The sequence below is a fragment of the Dermochelys coriacea genome, chromosome 1 (assembly GCF_009764565.3).
Source record: "Dermochelys coriacea isolate rDerCor1 chromosome 1, rDerCor1.pri.v4, whole genome shotgun sequence".
In the NCBI taxonomy this organism is placed as follows: domain Eukaryota; kingdom Metazoa; phylum Chordata; order Testudines; family Dermochelyidae; genus Dermochelys; species Dermochelys coriacea.
This window is the reverse complement of record NC_050068.2, coordinates 8,272,263-8,290,969: the sequence shown is the minus strand read 5'-3', so window position 1 is coordinate 8,290,969 and position 18,707 is coordinate 8,272,263. Positions and strand designations below refer to the sequence as shown.

At 42.3% G+C, this 18,707-nt stretch overlaps 1 protein-coding gene across 1 annotated transcript in view; it reads left to right on the top strand.

The window, feature by feature from the left end:
- Positions 1-18,707, top strand: part of LOC119849263 (disintegrin and metalloproteinase domain-containing protein 20-like) — a 202,866-nt gene that overhangs the window by 120,993 nt on the left and 63,166 nt on the right. The window contains exons 13-14 of the mRNA XM_043504014.1: positions 3,506-3,595; positions 9,591-9,783. Of these exons, the coding sequence (XP_043359949.1) occupies positions 3,506-3,595; positions 9,591-9,783 (283 nt within the window). The remainder of the gene's footprint in view (positions 1-3,505; positions 3,596-9,590; positions 9,784-18,707) is intronic.

Sequence of the window (18,707 nt, the reverse complement as noted above, 5' to 3'; positions counted from 1 at the left end):
TTCCCAGAGGAGCAGTTACAAGAGTAAGGCCTGTAGAACTTGCTGCTGGACTCAGCCAAAGGGAATCCACTCTGCAATTGTGAACCTGATGGGCTCTTGAATCTTGTTCCCCTGCCTGCTGATCTGGTTTCTTCGAACCCAGCTATACTCCCCCTAATTTCAGCAAACCACAGTACTTCAGGAATGCCTCATGATTTGCTTGTCCACCCAGAAATCTTTCTGTTTCTGACTGAGATATTGTTCACACACTCACATTACAATCCCTGGCTACTCTGGATACCATAGCAAAGAGGTTGAATCCTGGCTTTAAGTGTGAAGTGGAACTCAACTAAAATTATGAAGTCATTGCCAGCACCTCCATAATAGATGTGTTGTACTAATTTAGATGGAATATACGAGTCCAAAGAGTCAAAGTTGTTAACATAACCCAGTCACTGTCCAACATTAACCAGTGTTAAACAAGGTTTGGTATACAGACACCACAACCTACTTAGTATCATGGCAAGCACCCCAAATCCATTGAACCTATTATTAAAGATGCAGAAGAAAAGGAAAAACAGTTCAAGCATTTGAAATGTAAGGTATTAAATAAGGCTTTTATTTTAACAATACCTTTTATTCTTTTTACTAATTGGACAGAGATTTTAGAAGGAAAAAAACCTCATTTGGCAGTGTTTTAGATGGGGTCAAAGATGGTAATAACTATTCTTATTGGGGAAAAGAGAGGAAGGTCAGTTGAAATGGGCTGGAATTGTTGTTTTGGCTTTTTTTCTTAAAGTCCAATCCTGACAAACCAAGACAATCACACAAAACGAGATAGAAAAGAACAGCAAAGATAGAAAATGCAGCTTCTGTATCTGGTGCTGACTCTTACTTACAGCCTTATTTTTGGAGAAACACAGGCACAGCACACAGTCTTATCGGCCACTCTGAGACCTGACAAACTTGTACCAGCATTGGGCTGTTTAGGGCATTGTTTTTATCTGTCTTTCTGGTCACAGGGATATAGCCATGTTGCAAAATATACAGTCTCAGCCAGCTAAGCCAGGCTGTTATTAAACAGAAGGAAAAATGAGAATGTGTTAGAAAAGAGAAAAAACAAGGTGGGAAAGGAAGAGGACAAGCTGGGGAAGATTAGGGTGGGGGTGGAGAAGATGAAGTCTCACATCCAAGCTGGGGTTCAGGATTTAGCCAGAGCATGTGGAGGTGGCCGTGCCCTTCTGGGTTCCTTTCTGTGAATTAAGTTGGTCAGTGGTATCAGTAAAACCCTCTTTGTTTAATTTAATTCACTCTGTCTCCATCTTGCATCTTTTCTTAAACAATTTCATATAACAGGTCATTGTGACAATTAATAAACCTTCACTTTCTTTGAGGCCCTATTTTCCCCCTGGTGAACAGCTGACATATATCCTCTCTATCTGGTACTATTCACTCCTTGGTTCTTTTAGACTTAGAGTTAAAGGGGTTGTCTTTTCTCCTTGAGAACTGGAAAGCCAAGAGATACACTCTTGCTTGTGGTATTATTATGGAGCATCACTTCAAAGCCTAAATCACGTAGGGCTTGTCTATAATTGAAATGCATGGGTGCCACAGCTGCAGCACTGCAGTTCTGTCTACACCATGGTGTTTACACCAGAGATGATTTCAGCTTAACGATGTCACACAGGGGTGTGGATTTTTCCACACCTTTGAGTGACATAGCTAGGTCAACCTAACTTTTTAGTGTAGACCAGGTCTTATATCATCATACACTATGATCTACTTACATGGGAAGCTTCTGGGGGTAAGGACATCAAGCTCAGCTCTCTTCAGCCTCTTCAGGTTCCCTTCTCAGAGCTCTACTAACATTTCCTCACTTAGCCCATTCTGTAGGCAAGTCTAGCCTGTGACTGTCCTGTCAAAATTACCAGATCTCCCTCTCTCAAGATCCACTTTCCAACTGTCACCTTGACCAACCCCTCCCCATCTGATGATGTCACCAGCCTGAGAAGTTCCTTCATACTTACAGTTTAGCATTAAACTTATAATTAGGGTAAATGTATAGACCCAATTAGTACAACTGTCTACAAATAGACAGGTCAACAGCTTGGGTAACTTCACTGGGTCAGTGTGACATCAGTGCTAACTCAACCAATCAGCACCTGTTGTCTCAGCTAATTTGCATGCCACAATTCTATTGGTTATAATGACTCTGGTACAAGGAGAGACTGTACATATGTAGCTTTCTTGGCCAAATTCACGGCTCTTTAAAGATTATGTGGCTGCATACTAGCTTGGACATCAGTGCTTAAAAGGCTCTCCACCTTAAAAGGTTGCCTTGGCACCATTCCCATTTTGGCAACACAGCCAAGGGAACTAAGGCAGAAGTACAGGGGGTGCCCTTAAAGCATGGAGATATTAGGACTCATGGACTATGCTATCCACACCCCTAATATCCCATAGTACCAGTCTCACTAACACAACCCTGCAAGCCAGTAAGTCAATTACAAATTCAGTGTTGTGTCAGAATCACAAGTACACTTTGGTTTCTTTGTTCCACTCTACTGTATTGGTGAATCTACATTTAAAAGTTTACATTAAAATAAAACTATTTAATTTTGTTTGCACATATCTTAAAATCATTAAAAATATTACATATATCTGTGGTATTTATGTGACCCACATCACTGTAATGACTAGCACCTCTCCATCTTTTTAATGTATTTATACTCACAACACACCTGTGAGATAATATTTATCTATTTCCCCATTCTTACAGATAGGGAACTGAGGAACAGAAAAAACTTAGTGACTTGTCCAAGCTCCAGCAGAGCAGGGAATTGAACCCAGTGTCCTTTGTCCCAGGCTGCTGGACTATCCTTCCTTTCTTGGTAGCATTCTCTTTGGATTCTTTGTGTAGCAGAAATTGCAAATAATAATAATATTAATACTTTATAAAAATGCTATGTAATTAAAACTATGGTTAGGGTGACCATATTTTCCAAAGGGAAAATGGGACATCATGTCGGGCTAGCCTGAGCTGCCTCTTCCACCCTCTCCACACTGAGCTGACCCCAGCTGCTCATCTGGGCCCTGCCTGGCCCAGGATATGGCTGGGGCTAGTGTTGCTGCTCAGTCGAGCCCTGCCTGCCCCCCACCCAAGCCCTGCCTCCTCCCCTGTGTGGGGCTGGCATCACCACTCACCCACTCCTGCATATTCCTCTGGACCCCACTTTTTTGACAAAAGAGGCCATTTGTCCCATTTGTTGGCAAAAGCAAATGGGAAAATGCTCACTTTTGCCAAAAAAGTTGAGTCGGCTGAGACAGGGCTTAGAAAAGGGGTAGTACCGGCCAAAACAGGGCGAATGGTCACCATAACTATGGTGAGAAATGGGAATTTGTCTCTCAGATTCACTGAGTTTTGTTACTGTTTGAAATCAAACAATAAATGGTAAGAGCGATGTTATTACAGGAGAATCCCACAACAGATTTTTAAGATGAGGTGCCATTCATTTTGTACTTGAAGGTGTGCCTACGGGGTGGTTGTTGCCTATCCAATTGTACAATAAAGCCAGGTGCTGCCTGTGTTTCTGGACTTTGCTGCAAAAACTGTCAGGTAAGAAAAATCTGTAGTAGGTTTTATATTTTATGGTAAATTGAATGTTTAAATTACTTTCTTTTAAAGTTAATACCAGTGGCAATGCTATTCATTTTCACAATTTCCTTCTCAAGTACTAGATCTGCTAATCCCATGTAGATGTGTTGGGATTACAGTTTGGCAACTTGTTTTTAGCAAATAGTTGCCTCACCCAACCCAAAACTATTTCATGTAGAGTTCACTGAATGATTTTGACCAAACCAAAATATTAAAATGTTTCAGTAATGTTCAAATTAAATTTTTTGTTTCACCTCAAATGAAATGTTTTTATTTTGATGTTAGGCATTTTGACAGATGCAAAGGAGGAGAAATTTGCAAAATTCAGGGGGCGGGGCTCCCTTATAACTATTACTCTGAATTCTAGGGTACAGACGTGGGGACCTGCATGAAAGATCCCCTAAACTTATTCTTACCAGCTTAGGTTAAAAATTTCCTCAAGGTACAAAATTTGCCTTGTCCTTGAACCCTGTGCTGCCACCACCAAGCGTGTTAAACAAAGAACAGGGAAAGAGCCCACTTGGAGACGTCTTCTCCCCAAAATATCCCCCCAAGCCCTACATCCTCTTTCCTTGGAAAGGCTTGATAAAAATCCTCACCAATTTGCATAGGTGAGCACAGACCCAAACCCTTGGATCTTAAGAACAATGAAAAAGCAATCGGGATCCTAAAAGAAGAATTTTAATTAAAGAAAAAGTAAAAGAATCACCTCTGTAAAATCAGGATGGTAAATACTTTACAGGGTAATCAGATTCAAAACATAGAGAATCCCTCTAGGCAAAACCTTAAGTTACAAAAAGACACAAAAACAGGAATATACATTCCATTCAGCACAACCTATTTTACCAGCCATTTAACAAAAGGAAATTGAACGCATGTCTAGCTAGATTACTTACTAACTTAACAGAGTTTCTAAGACTGCATTCCCGATCTGTTCCCGGCAAAAGCATCACACAGACAGATAGACCCTTTGTTTCCCCCCCCCCTACAGCTTTGAAAGGATCTTGTCTCCTCATTGGTCATTTTGGTCAGGTGCCAGCGAGGTTATCTTAGCTTCTTAACCCTTTACAGGTGAAGGGATTTTGCCTCTGGCCAGGAGGGATTTTATAGTTCTGTATACAGAAAGGTGGTTACCATTCCCTTTATATTTATGACACCCCCAAAAATCACAGATAGGGTGAAACACTGGCTGTGATTTCTTCCTGGAGCTCTAGGAGAAAACAGAGTTAATAAGACACATGCACCTCTAAATATCCTACCAAGTGTATAAAGACTAACAATATTTTCCACATGTCAAGGACAATTTTAACCAGTTGATTCTGGAAAACTTTCAAGGGAGAGTGCATCAGCCACTTTGTTAGAAGCTCCTGAGATGTGTTGGATGTTGAAATCAAAATCTTGGAGAGCTAAACTCCATCGAATAAGTTGTTTGTTATTTCCCGTGGTGGTATGAAGCCACTGTAGCGCAGCATGGTCAGTTTATAGGTGGAAACTCTGTCCCCGAACGTATGGGCGTAGCTTTTCCAGAGAATGGCGTAACATTCTTTTTCACTGACTGACCAGTTGCTTTCCCTCTCAGGCAGCTTCTTGCTGAGAAACACTACAGGATGGAATTCTTGATCCAGTCCTTCCTGCATTAAAACTGTTCCCACACCATGCTCGGACGCATCTGTAGTTACTAGGAACGGTTTGTCAAAGTCTGGGGCCCTTAGCACAGGGTCAGACATGAGTGTCACTTTAAGCTGGTTAAAGGCCTTCTGACACTCTTTGGTCCACTGAACGGCATTTGGCTGTTTCTTTTTGGTTAGGTTTGTCAGTGGGGTGGCGATTTGACTGTATTGCAGTACAAATCGCCTGTAATATCCAGCCAAACTTAAGAAGGATTGGACCTGTTTCTTTAATTTTGGGACAGGCCACTTTTGGATAGCATCCACTTTGGCCTGTAGAGGGTTGATATGTCCTTGACCCACCTGGTATCCAAGGTAAGTCACTCTGTTTAGGCCTATTTGACACTTCTTAGCCTTAACAGTTAGTCCTGCCCCCCTTATGCACTCGAAGACTTTTTGTAGATGTTCCAGGTGTTCTGCCCAGGAATCTGAAAATATGGCCACATCATCAAGGTAGGCAACTGCATAGTCTCCTTATCCCACTAGGAGACCATCTACAAGTCTTTGGAAGGTGGGGGGTGCATTCCGCAGCCCGAAAGGGAGCACATTAAATTAATACAGCCCAACATGTGTGATGAAGGCTGACCTTTCCTTGGCGGATTCATCTAGTGGTACCTGCCACCTTAACCCCTTGGTTAAGACCAAAGTAGAGATGAACTGGGCCCATCCCAGTTTCTCCAATAGTTCACCTGGTTTGGGAACTAGAACCACTGGAGATGCCCATGCACTGCCAGAGGGGCGGATTACCCCCATCTGTAACATATCCTGGATCTCCCGTTCTATAGCAGTTTTAGCTTGAGGAGACACCCTGTAAGGTTGGGCTTTAATTGGGTGAGCATTACCTGTGTCAATGGAGTGGTATGCCCGTTCAGTCAGTCCTGGGGTGGCTGAGAACGTCGGAGCGTAGCTAGTGCACAGCTCCTGGATCTGCTTTCACTGCATATGCCTGAGGGTCATGGAGAGGTTCACCTCTTCCATGCCACCAGCACTTTTCCCTTCGTAGTAGACACCTTCAGGCCACTCAGTGTCATCTCCTTGGGCTGTAAACTGACAAAGCTTTAATTCTCTGGAATAAAAGGGCTTTAGAGAATTAATATGGTACATCTTAGGCTTTGGGTTGGAGGTGGGGAATGCTATGAGATCATTAACAGCTCCCAGGCGCTCTTGGACCATGAACAGCCCTTCCCATGACGCTTCCATTTTATGGGCCTGGAGCACCTTTAAGACCATGACCTAGTCCCCTTACTCTGCCATGTTAATCATACCAAGCTTTTTGCTCTTTTTGAGCATCCTGTAGGTTTTCTTTAGTAAGGGCTAAAGAGGTTCGGAGGGTGTTTTGTAGGTTGGTTACAAAGTCCAGGCCCAATAACTATCCCTTATCATTATACATGACTGAATAGTCATTGGGCCAGGGAAAGCTTGAGAATGATTCTATAACCCGGTAGTTATGGCACTCACCTAAGATAGCAGCTAAACCTGTCAGTGACAGACTGATGAGAGGTTGAAAGGACCTGCCCATCAACATCCTCTCCAGAATGTTCTGCCTCTATTGGCAATGCATAGATCCAAGTCCTATTGGAATGTCTACTCAGCTTATGGGAGTGAGCCTCCCAGCCTAGGTCATCAGACTTGTGCTAGCAGTGTGTACTCTAGTGTGCTGTGTAGACAATACTTTGATGTTGCAGCTGGGGGTGGAGCTTGGACTCCAAACTTGGGGTGGTTGGAGTGAGCTTAAGAGCACAAGTTCCAGCCTGAGTCAAAATGTCAAAGCACCATCTACACAGCTAAAAATAGTGCACTAGCACGAGCTCTGCTAACACAAGTCTGTGGCCGTTGGCTGGGAGGCTCACTCCCAAATGCTGTGTAGACATATCCTATGTGACTTCAAAACATCTCCAAATTGATATTTCCCCCAATATTATCTTCCTACATGGACTTCCAATTTCTCTCTATTGTTCTTCTCTTCCTTCATCATCATTCTTGGCTTTCTGACATAGCCTGGAGCACTTTTATTTCCGAGTCATCTGAGCCTGGGCACTCTCAAGATGGCTCACATGAAGAAGAAAAGGATTGCCTACTCTCTAGCTCCCAGTACAAGGCATCCTTATTTAGATGGAAAGAAGTTCTTCTGCTCCCTCTGGAGATCTCTCTGAGATTCCTCAGATCAACTGGAGAAGACATAGTTGACAGCCAGGCTCCCAACTAAGAGTTCTGCAATAAAGGATAAAGACACCTCCTCTAGACTCTAGAGGAGCGTATGTCAATAGCAGAGAGTTCTTGTGCTATCACTGATGCAATAAATGTGGCATCCACCACCATAGGATCCAGTACAGTAGCAGAAAGTACTTCCATTCAGCCCACCCTACAGATCATTATCTTTACTGGTCAGGACATACGGGACTCAGCAGAGAAGCTCCCTGGGATTGGAGAAAATCTTTCTCTACGGTCGTTTCAGCCCTTTACTTCTGTTTTCATTGCTCTCAGAGCAATCCAACTTCACCACATCACCCGATCTTTCCACCCCAGTTGCTCAGGAAAACTGGCAAACATTCCAAAGGATATTTTCTGATAGATGTGTAGCACTGGCCACACAGCCAGGCCTTCTTTTTCCCCAGTGCCCAGTTATTCAGAAATATTTGCCACAAGGCTGCATTTACTCAAAGATTCATGGAATCCTCTAGAATCAACATAGGAGGAAGCATCCAGACTCTCCTTTCAGGCCACAGATAAAACAAAACACATTCTTACAGATCTACTTTGCCACTCCAGACCTGTCTTTCTTTCTCCAAACAGAAATCAAATGGAAACAGCCTCTCTCTCTGATTTCTCCTTGTGGATGTCCAGTCATCAGCTCAAGCTCAAATGGCTACAACGGAACTCTTCATCTGTTTCTCTCCAGCCCTTCCATGCCCTCCCCACTACCTCCTTTCTTGATCACTGGACAATACCATCATGTCTGTCCCTTAGGCCTGTAATCTGGGTGCCATCTTTGACTTAGACCTCTGTCTAGGACCTCAAATCCAGGCAGTTTGTAAACCTTGCCAATTCTTTCTGTATAACATATCTAAGATATGGCCTTCCTTATCCAATCACATACCTAAAACTCATTCCTGTTTCCATCTTCTCAACTCGATTACTGCAACATCCTTCTTTCAGGTCTTGACAAATGCAATCTTTGCCCACTCGTATCCTTTCAGTGCTGCTACAGATTTCATTTTCCTAGTGTGTCACTTTGATCATGTCACCTGTCTCTTTGCTTCCCTCCACTGACTCCCTTTTCTCTATCACATTTGTCTTCACCTAATTTGTCTTTACCTTCAAGGCCCCTCATGGCCAAACCCCACCATATCATCTTGTTTGCTATTGAGCGCTCAACGCTCAACTCCAATCTACCCATGATGCCAGCCTCCATTAGCCACTTGTTAAATTTTCAAACAAGGACTTTCATTCTTTCTCCCATTCTTCCCCTCATGTTTGAGAGGAGCTGTTCATAAACACGGATTAAAACTAAGTAATTATCCTTCAAAACCCATGTCAAAACTCTCCTTTTCTGTAATGCCTACCAAAAATTGACAATAGTTAGGTTGCTGGTGAGCTGATACCACGCCTAACAAGCTGTCCAATGCTTTCAGATTGTTTTCTGGTATGCTCCCACATCTATCTGTATCCATCATTTGTCTCTTGTCTTATACTTGGGTTCTGGCTCTTTGGGGCAGGGACTGTCTTGTTGTTCTATGTTTGTACAGCACCAAGCACAATGGGGTCTGGTTCCTTGACTACAGCTCCTAGGTGCTACAGTAATACCACTTGTACTAAGTGCTCATTCTGAAGAGGATATTGATAGGTGAGTAAGTCCCATCCCCCTCTCCCCGGTGACTGAAAGATCCAGCTTCTGAACACTGCGGGTGAAGTGTCCCCAGCTCTAGCCTCAGCAGACTCAACATGGAAAAAAATGAATAGATAGGCAAAAACTATTTTTCTTTTCTTCGTTGTTATTGATTAAAAGCATGAAGAGCTTATCATTTGGGAGTGGAAAAGAATCACAAATATTTTAAATATTGGAATTAGAGTGCACTACTTAATAAACAGTACAAGGAGTATGTTGCATCTTCCTCTTATCTTATCTGTGTTAAAATAAATGGCAAAGAAACTGCAGGTGGCTTTTTTCTTATCTGTTCGATGTTTGGGGACTTCTAAAACAAACATATTTTAAGAAGGTAAATGGTGGCTCATGAAATAGGCCTCCAGAGAGAAATCACATCCAGATCCTTGTATTCTTATTTTAACAGCTTCATAGACAAGGGAAAATATGCAGAGAAAGTATTGGTGAGTGTGACCTTCCCGAGTACTGCAATGGGACTTCAACCTGGTGCCCAGAGGATGTATTTAAGCAAGATGGAACTCCATGCAATGACAAAGACTGTTGTTTCCAAGGGAGATGCCATAACCATGAAAGACAGTGCAAAGCTGTATTTGGCAAAGGCAAGTCCTGCATTATTATTTATAAAAACACATAGCCGCATTAACTCGTACAAAATTGGCCAGTTCTTAAATGATACCTAATCCCAAGATGGCACACAGATTTTTTGGCCAGGGGGCTCTGCACAAAGGAGAGAGAGTTTGTGTCGCTGCTGAGAATGGCTGCAGTCTTGGTTGATCCTGCCTCACCTCTGCAAGGAATCTGCCCTTCCCCCTGAGCTTCCCCTGTCTAATCAGTGGATTTTGCATATCACACCTAAAGATAAGGATTATTATTCTATAACACCAATCACTGAAATATCTAAACAGTCTCACTGTGCCCTGCTTCCCCTGCTGCTGGATTCTACACACTTCCCCAGCTCAGGAAGCAATAGAAGAGGTTTGGAGAGGCTCCTAGCACACAAGACTGCTGACTTTTGGGAACAGGTGATTTGGAAAGTTGGGGTAGATACCTTCTTAAGTGGTATGGTTTGGCTACAGAAGGTGCTTGGTGAGAACTAATGAGATGGGAAGCATTTTAAAGAGGAAAGAGTACTGAGACACCCAGGAAGAATGCAATCATTCTTCAATATCTACTTTGGTGTGGTAGGATGGACTAGATCCAGAGACCCCCTGCTGGAGGCCTTGTGGCCTGCCTCTTCCCTCCCTAGAAAAGAGCAGAGGAGAAGTCCTCCAGTCAGCCAATCAGAGGAGCTGCTGGAGTGACCAATCAGGGGCCAGAAGGGCCATATAAAAAGAAGCAGCAGTGGCAGAGCAGCCAGTTCCTTCTGGTAGGTCAAAGAGGGAGGATTGGGTGCCTGGAATGGCAACAGAACCATGGACAGGTCAGTGCAGGCAGTCTGACCCCAGGGGATTGAGCCCAGAATCTAGCCAGACTGTGGGAGGGCTGTGATGGCCCCTGCTGTTCTGGTTGAAGACTGAGCCCAGGAAGGGCTGCTGAAAGGACACCAATGGAAGGTACTGAGGTGGGCCCCTGTTGGGCTCTTAAAGAAGGTAGTACCTTTGGGGAGGAAGCCTTGGTGCTATGGCCAAATTCCAGGGCTGTGAAAAAGAACTGGTGATTGTATAATCCGGAATGGGGGACTGTGTGTGACTGAAGGGCTGAGTCACTGAAGACCTGCTGAAAGAGCCATCAGACAGGGAGGTACTTGTGAGAAGCAGGTGCCACCCCACTGTAAGAACTGAAAGAAAAGCAGGCATACACCTGACCAGAAAGGGAGTGCCTGTGAGAAATGGGTGCTGCCCTGTTTAAAACTGAGTGACTGCAGGCATATATCAGAATAGAGAGGGGGCACTTGTGAGAGGTGAGTGCTGATACCATTACATTTGGTCTGAAGGGTTAATATCCTAAACAGATGTAAAATTCCTAGTTTCTATGTGTTTGTTGTTTGCAGTGCTCATTTACTATTTTTATAGTACTGAAGCACACTGCACTAGATTTTTTTTAAAATTAGATACTTAACAGATATTGGCTATATTAGGCTGATGAAAAGGTGACAACCTTCATTCTCAGAGATTAAATGACTCAAACCCACAGTATCTAGTTACTAGTTATGAATATTTCCTTGCCTATTGTACACACCAAAGAAAAGATGAATGCTCCCAATTTTTAGATTTGGAGATTTTTTTTCTTCTTACTAAATTTATGGGTGCTTCTTTTTCTGGAGACTAGATTCCAAAGAGAAGGATGAGTGTTCTTTTCTCAAGCATCAGATCCCTACAATTAACTTTTGAGGAGAATCAAATGATTGTGAGAATCTGGGGAATTAGATGTGGGACTCAACTACTTCATTTCTGTTTGATTGTCAGGAATGCAGGAAAGGAACATAATCCCTCGTGAGGAGGCTCCTGATTACAGGGAATTATCTGTAATCTCTTGCTAGATCGAGCATTTCCTCAAAAAAATCACTGTACTCAAGATATTCTATTTTAGAATTCTTCTTAAGATAAGACTGAAGGCAAAACCAGAACTGTCAGTCAGGATAGGACTTGATTCCCTTACCCATAGTTGCCTGGAAGTTCAGTTCTACTTCCAGGCAAACTAGAAGATAGTCTCCAGAACTCTTCCTTCACTCTTTGAAAATCCCATGAATGCCTGTCCAGAGAAGCCAAAATAAACCTTTTAGCTGTTCAGACTTCTAAATTTAAAAAGTAACAGTTTTAGAAATTTCAGGACATAACAGAGAGCTATACACCCACTGGATCACCCTTGTCCACGTGCTTGTTGATCCCCTCAAACACTTAAGTGCTCCTTTAGTGGCTTGATAGTTCAGTGGTCCCACTGATTGTTTGGTATGCATCCTGCTTCTGATATACTTTTTTAAAAAATGCTGTTAGTTTGCATGTCTTTGGCTAGTTGCTTTTCAAGTCTTTTTTTACATGCCCAATAATACATTTACACTTGACTTGCCAGTGTTCATGCTCCTTTCCATTTTCTTCAGTAGGGTTAGATTTCCAATTTTTAAAGGATGCCCTTTTGTCTGTAACAGTCTTTTACTCTATATCCATTCTGGCATTTTTCCTCCTTCGTCTTTTTTTTTTTCTTAATTTGGGGCATAAATATAATTTGAGCCTCTTTTTTGGTGTTTTTAAAAAGTTTCCATGAAGCTTGTAGGCATTTCACTCTTGTAACTAGCTTACTCATTTTTGCGTATTTCCCCTTTTTGAAGTTAAACACTGGTTTGGTAGGTTTCTTTGGTATTTTCCTCCCTGCAAGAATGTTAAATTGAATTGAATTACATTATGGTTGCTATTGCTGAGCAGTTCAGTTCTTGCACCAGATTCTATGCGCCACTTAGGACTAAATCAAGAATTGCGTCTCCCCTTTTGGGTTCTAGGACTACCTGCTCCAAGGAGCACTCATTAATGGTGTCTAGAAATTTTATCTCTGCATCCTGTCCTGAGGTGGCATGTTCCCATTCATTATGGGGATAGCTGAAATCCCCCATTATTACTGGGTTTCTGTTTTTGTTGCCTCTCCAATCTCCCTGGGCATTTCACAGTCAGTCACCATCCTGGTCAGGTGGCTGGTAGCATATTTCTACTGCTGTATTCCTCTTATTCAAGCACGGAATTTGTATTCATAGAGATTCTGTGGTACTGTTTAATTAATTTTATGGTTTACAATATTTGACTATTTTTCTCATGCTGGTGATCTCCCACCAGCATGACCTACTCTGTGATTCCTATGTGTTTTGTACCCTGGTATTACCATGTTCCATTAATTATTATTCCATCAAGTTTCTGTGAGGCCTATTCTATCAATATCCTCATTTAATACTAGGCTGTCAAATGAACCAATCTTAGCATTTAGACTTCTTCCATTTGCATACAAGCATTATTAAAATTTGTTTGGTATTTATTTGTCTGCCTTCATGTGATGTAAATTTCATAAGTCCTGAGAAGTGCAGACCAATTTTGAGACATTTCTTATCTATCCCATTTGAAGACTGCCATGTCGTGCTTGACAGGACAGCTAGAGTGCTATATTGCTGGAAAAATGGATATTAGAAATAACACACAGTAGATACACTATCCAACTCAATTCTCTCCCTTTATTATAATCCCAATTCAGAGTCAACTCTGATGTGAACCTATTTAAAGCAGAAGCTCTCTCCACAGGAAGAAGGGGTCATAGTACAGGGGAGTAAATGTTAAAACATTTTATTCCAGGTACTTCCTAATCCCAAAGAAGGACTGAGAATTCTGTCTTGTAATAGACCCAAAGAAACTCAATTCTTTGACTGTGGCTCAACCAGACCATCTTCAGTGATCTGAAACTCTAAGGAAAAAAAAAAGTCCTACTAAAAGTAGAAACTAGGTTAAATTACAAAGGATGAATATAAACAAAACACAAGTATGAAGAGAAACACTAGGCTGCTGGTGATGGCTTATCTTAAGTGATCACTCTCCTTACAGTGTGTATGATAAACCCATTGTTTCATGTTCTCTCTGTGTGTGTGTGTGTGTGTGTGTGTGTGTGTGTAAATCTCTCCTCTGTTTTTTTTTCCACCAAATGCATCCGATGAAGTGAGCTGTAGCTCACGAAAGCTTATGCTCTAATAAATTTGTTAGTCTCTAAGGTGCCACAAGTACTCCTTTTCTTTTTGCGAATACAGACTAACACGGCTGCTACTCTGAAACTAGACAGGCCAAGGCACAAAATAAGACTAAACTAGCTAGAGACATAAAGGGTACTAGGAAAACATTCTACAACTACACTAGAAGCAAGAGGAAGATCAAGTAAAGGATAGGCCTGTTACTCAATGAAGGGAGGGGAAAACAGTAACAGAAAATATAGAAATGGTTGAAGTGCTAAATGGACTTTGTTTCAGTTTTCACCAAAAAGGTTAGTAGCAATTGGATGTCCAACATATTGAATGCCAGGGAAAATGAAGTAGGATCAGAAGCTAAAATAGGGAAGAAAGAAGTTAAAAATTACTTGGACAAGTTGGATGTCTTCAGGTTATTGGGGCCTGGTGAAAAACATCCTAGAATACTCAAGGAGCAGACACAGGCAATGTCTGAGCTATTAACATTATTTTTGAAAAGTCATGGAAGACGGGAGCGATTCCAGAGGACTGGAAAAGCGCAAATATAGTGTGCATCTATAGAAAGGAAAAACAATCATCTAGGGAATTGCAGACCAATCAGCTTAACTTCAGTCTCCAGAAAGATAATAGAGCAATTAATCAAGCAATCAATTTGCAAACACCTAGAAGATAAAGGGTTAAGTAACAGTCAGCATGGATTTGTCAAGAACAAATTGCCAAACCAAACTAAACTTTCTTTGTTAGAGTAATAAGCCTTCTGGCTGTGGGGGAGCAGAAGATGTGGTATATCTTGACTTTAGTAAGGCTTTTGATACTATCTTGCATGGCCTTTTCATAAACAAACTAGGGAAATTCAACCTAGATGGAGCTCCTATAAGGGGGGTGTGTGTGTGTGTGTGTGTGTGTGTGTGTGTATAGATATGTTATCAGTGGTTCACAGTCAAGCCTAAATCTGAATAAATGATTGCAATCAACAACAGAGAGCCTCAAGAGTGACAGCCTGTAACCTCCTACTAAAAGAATAAAGTCTAGTGGGACCCATATCCTATATGTGCTTTGTACTTAGAGAAGTAGGTCTAAGAATATTGGGGACTTCTCCCAGTTTGCCCTTGTGGATATCAATGTTGGACTCCTATATCAGCACAGCCTTCTTGCCAGAGGAAATTTGGCAAAGATTCTATCAGCCATAGCCTTGCTGCACCAATTTCCATGTGAGAGTCATCATCTTGCTCAGATTAATGGACCTCATAGCCTCTGCTATGCAGGTGAAACATTATACCCAGCTGGAAATGTGGTCTATCCAGTGGTGACAGACAAAAAAGTAGACCTATTTTAGATGTCTCTAATATTGACCATATCAAGTAATGTGATTCTGCGCCTCTGTCATGGTGGACTGTCTCAAGATGAAGAGGGTAGTTTTAAACTATACAGCAGTATCAGCAACAATAGTTTCAAGTACATCCAACCTTGGTGGGGAGCTCATATTTCTAGTTTGTGGCCACTAGAATTCCCAGGACACTAAACTAGACATCAGTGTGCTAGAACTCAGAGCAATATGCTGAGCTCTCAAATCTTTTCTCCCTCACTTAGATTTGATCACAGTGCAGCTTATCAAGGACAACATAGGCCAGCTGCTATCAAGGAAAGTGATGTTTTATATAAAAAAGGAGGCACTCATCCACACATCTATGCAGAGAAGCAGTGGCTGTGGGGGAGTGGTGCAGTACAGGGAAAAATCTTGTATTGAATGCTACACCTTGCAGGGAAATGCAACAGTACTGCAGACCAACTGGGCAGACACACAATAGAACTCCAGGATTGGTCATTAAAGACCTCGGTGATACACAAGATCTTCAACCTGTGGGGGTCATCTGCATGGAAGAAAACAAGTCCTCATTCTGCATTTGTTAGCAACAAGCCAGAGACCATTACGAGCAATTGCAAGGGAAGACTGCGGTTGGACAGGTCGGGCCCCTGACCATAGGCAGATCTTCCCCTTACAAGCAGTACAAGACAGGTATTTATACTTGCCCGTTACATACATCAATGGCTAACGGTTATCCTTTGTTTATACAAACTCCCTCCAGATGCTACCTTATGTCAAGGTTTCTGCTTAAGTCAGCATTCCATCCTTATCAACTAAAGCAAGGCGAAGACAGTATTTCTTACAACTCTCGCGTGGTTAGGGTTAGGGTTACCTTTCACTCTATCCTAAAATTGACTAAGACATCTTCCCCCTTTTTCTCTTAAATTCTACTTCCACATCTGCATATAGATCTGATTGCAAGTAGGCAAAATGTCCCAGATTTTGCTCAAAAGCAGGAAGAGACAACCAATCCATCTCAGACACATTCCTGGTAAACTGGTGTCAAGGTCGTCTATATGCTTCCCCCCACTCCAGATTTCCCCTCATCCACAAAGTGATAAAAATAATAAAACTGGACAGAGCCTGTCAAGGTTCCTTCCCCACTCTGAACTCTAGGGTATAGATGTGGGGACCTGCATGAAAAACCTCCTAACCTTACTTTTACCAGCCTAGGTTAAAACTTCCCCAAGGTACAAACTATTTTACCCTTTGCCCTTGGACTTCCATTGCCACCACCAAATGTTTGACTGGGTTTACTGGGAAAACATTGTTTGGGAACATCTTTCCCCGCCAAAATCCTCACCACAACCTTGCACCCCCCTGCCTGGGAAAGGCTTGATAAAAATCCTCACCAATTTGCATAGATGACCACAGACCCAAACCCTTGGATCTTAAGAACAATGAAAAAAGCATTCAAAACTCCTGGTTTGGGGTTTAACTGTGGTTTAAAATCAGGATGGTAAATACCTTACAGGGTAATTAGATTCAAAACATAGAGAATCCCTCTAGGCAAAACCTTAAGTTACAAGAAAGACACAAACACAAGAATATTCATTCTATTCAGCACAGTCTAATTTCTCAGCCATTTAAAGAAATCTGAATCTAACGCATATCTAGCTAGATTACTTCCTAAGTTCTAAGACTCCATTCCTGTTCTGTCCCCGGCAAAAGCATACCACAGACAGACCCTTTGTTTCTCCCTCCCTCCAGCTTTGAAAGTATCTTGTCTCTTCATTGGTCATTGTGGTCAGGTGTCAGTGAGGCTATCCTAGCTTCTTAACCCTTTACAGGTGAAAGGATTTTTCCTCTGGCTAGGAGGGATTTTAAAGGTGTTTACCCTTCCCTTTATATTCATGACAAAGCCAAAGTAATTCTAGTGGCTCCATTGTGGCCAAGATATTTAGTGTTTGCCAGTCTGCCATGTAACAAAAGGAGTTTACCGATCTCTCCTTCCTCCAGATTTGTTGGAGAGTTGATCACCCAGATCTGACAACCTGGGCTACAGGTCTTTGATAAAATTAGAACAATCTTGCTGTCTGCTGTAGGAAAGAATCAACCTATAAGTGTTATAGTTTCAAATGGAAGAGATTCAGTCTCTGCATAAAGAGTAGTAATGTAGCTATACCAATGGCTCCAGTTCATCATATTTTAGAATAACTGCTACTGCTGAAACTTTCAGACTTTCTTTATCAGCAGTTAATGTCCATCTAGCAGCTATATTGGTATACCACTCTCTCATAGATAACAAGTCTGTATTCACACACAACATAGTTAAGACCTTCATGAAAGGGTTCAGTAAATCTTCCAACACGTTAAAGACCAATATCCAGCAAGGAAGCTCCAGTAGCTAATGAAGCTTCCATTTGAGCCAATAGCAGAATGGTGTCTACTTTAACTCTCGGTGAAAACAGCTTTTATCATAGAAATGTGGGGCTGGAAAGGACCTTGAGAGGCCATGAAGTCCAGCCTCCTGTGCTGAGTCAGGATCATATAAACCCTGACAAGTGTTTGTCCAACCTGTTCTGAAAAACCTCCAGTGGGGATTCCAAAGCCTCCCTTGGAAGCCTATTCCATAGCTTAACTAATCTTATAGTTAGAAAGTTTTTCCTAATATCTAATCTAAACTCCCTTGCTGCCTGAAGTGAGATAGCCATACCATCTGTGTAATCATGGCAGGCTGCTCTGTGTTGAAGTACTCTAAATTCCTAAGGTACTAGCAGCGTGCCTGGTGTACAGCAATTTAGAAGCAAATCCTGTAGGTGGTTCAGCAGCTAAGCCTTGTAGATGCTAGCCCTGGTAGGTCCCAATAATCAGCCCAATAGTTAAGTGAAAGGGTAATGTGCTAAGGCTGACAGGGAAGGGAAAGTCTGCAAAAACGCTAGGGATAAAGGCTTAAGAGTTACAGTTCAAAGTTCTCAATAGGGGTTCTTGTTTTGGGCTTTGGGGCAGTCCTATTGAAAAATCAGGATAGTGCCTGGGGTGCCCTTTCCAGTCTAGCCCCTATTGAAGTAAATAGACTCTTGCCAGTTTCCAAGCTAGGCTCAGTTTCTCTCATTGGGGGCCCTCTGCTCTGGCTTCCTGTCTCTGCCCCATAAGTCCCATACAGACTTGCTCCCAGCTGTAATATTCAGCAGTCACAGCCTGTTCCACAGGTGGCTCCACATACAGTTCCTGGGGTTTCTTCTTTGCATCTCCTGGTTAGTCATGTGGCTGCTGCTTTTTAAACAGAGCCCAGCCCCCACCTGGTTCAGGACCTTTTCTCCTCCTGCCCAGAATAAAAATAGTGTGAGGGACTAATGGGGGGTTGAAGTCTCTTGCTTCGCCAATCCATCACATCTACTAGAAGAGAGTAAATTGCAGGCCCTCATGGTTGGCCCACCATTCACTCTTTTTCATAAGGATAGAAGAGAGCTACATCCCCATCCCTAATGTGGTGACAGAGTTTTAACTTTATATGTCAATTAACCCAGTAGCCTTTTTTCCCCTCTAAGGCCACGCCTGTGCAGGAG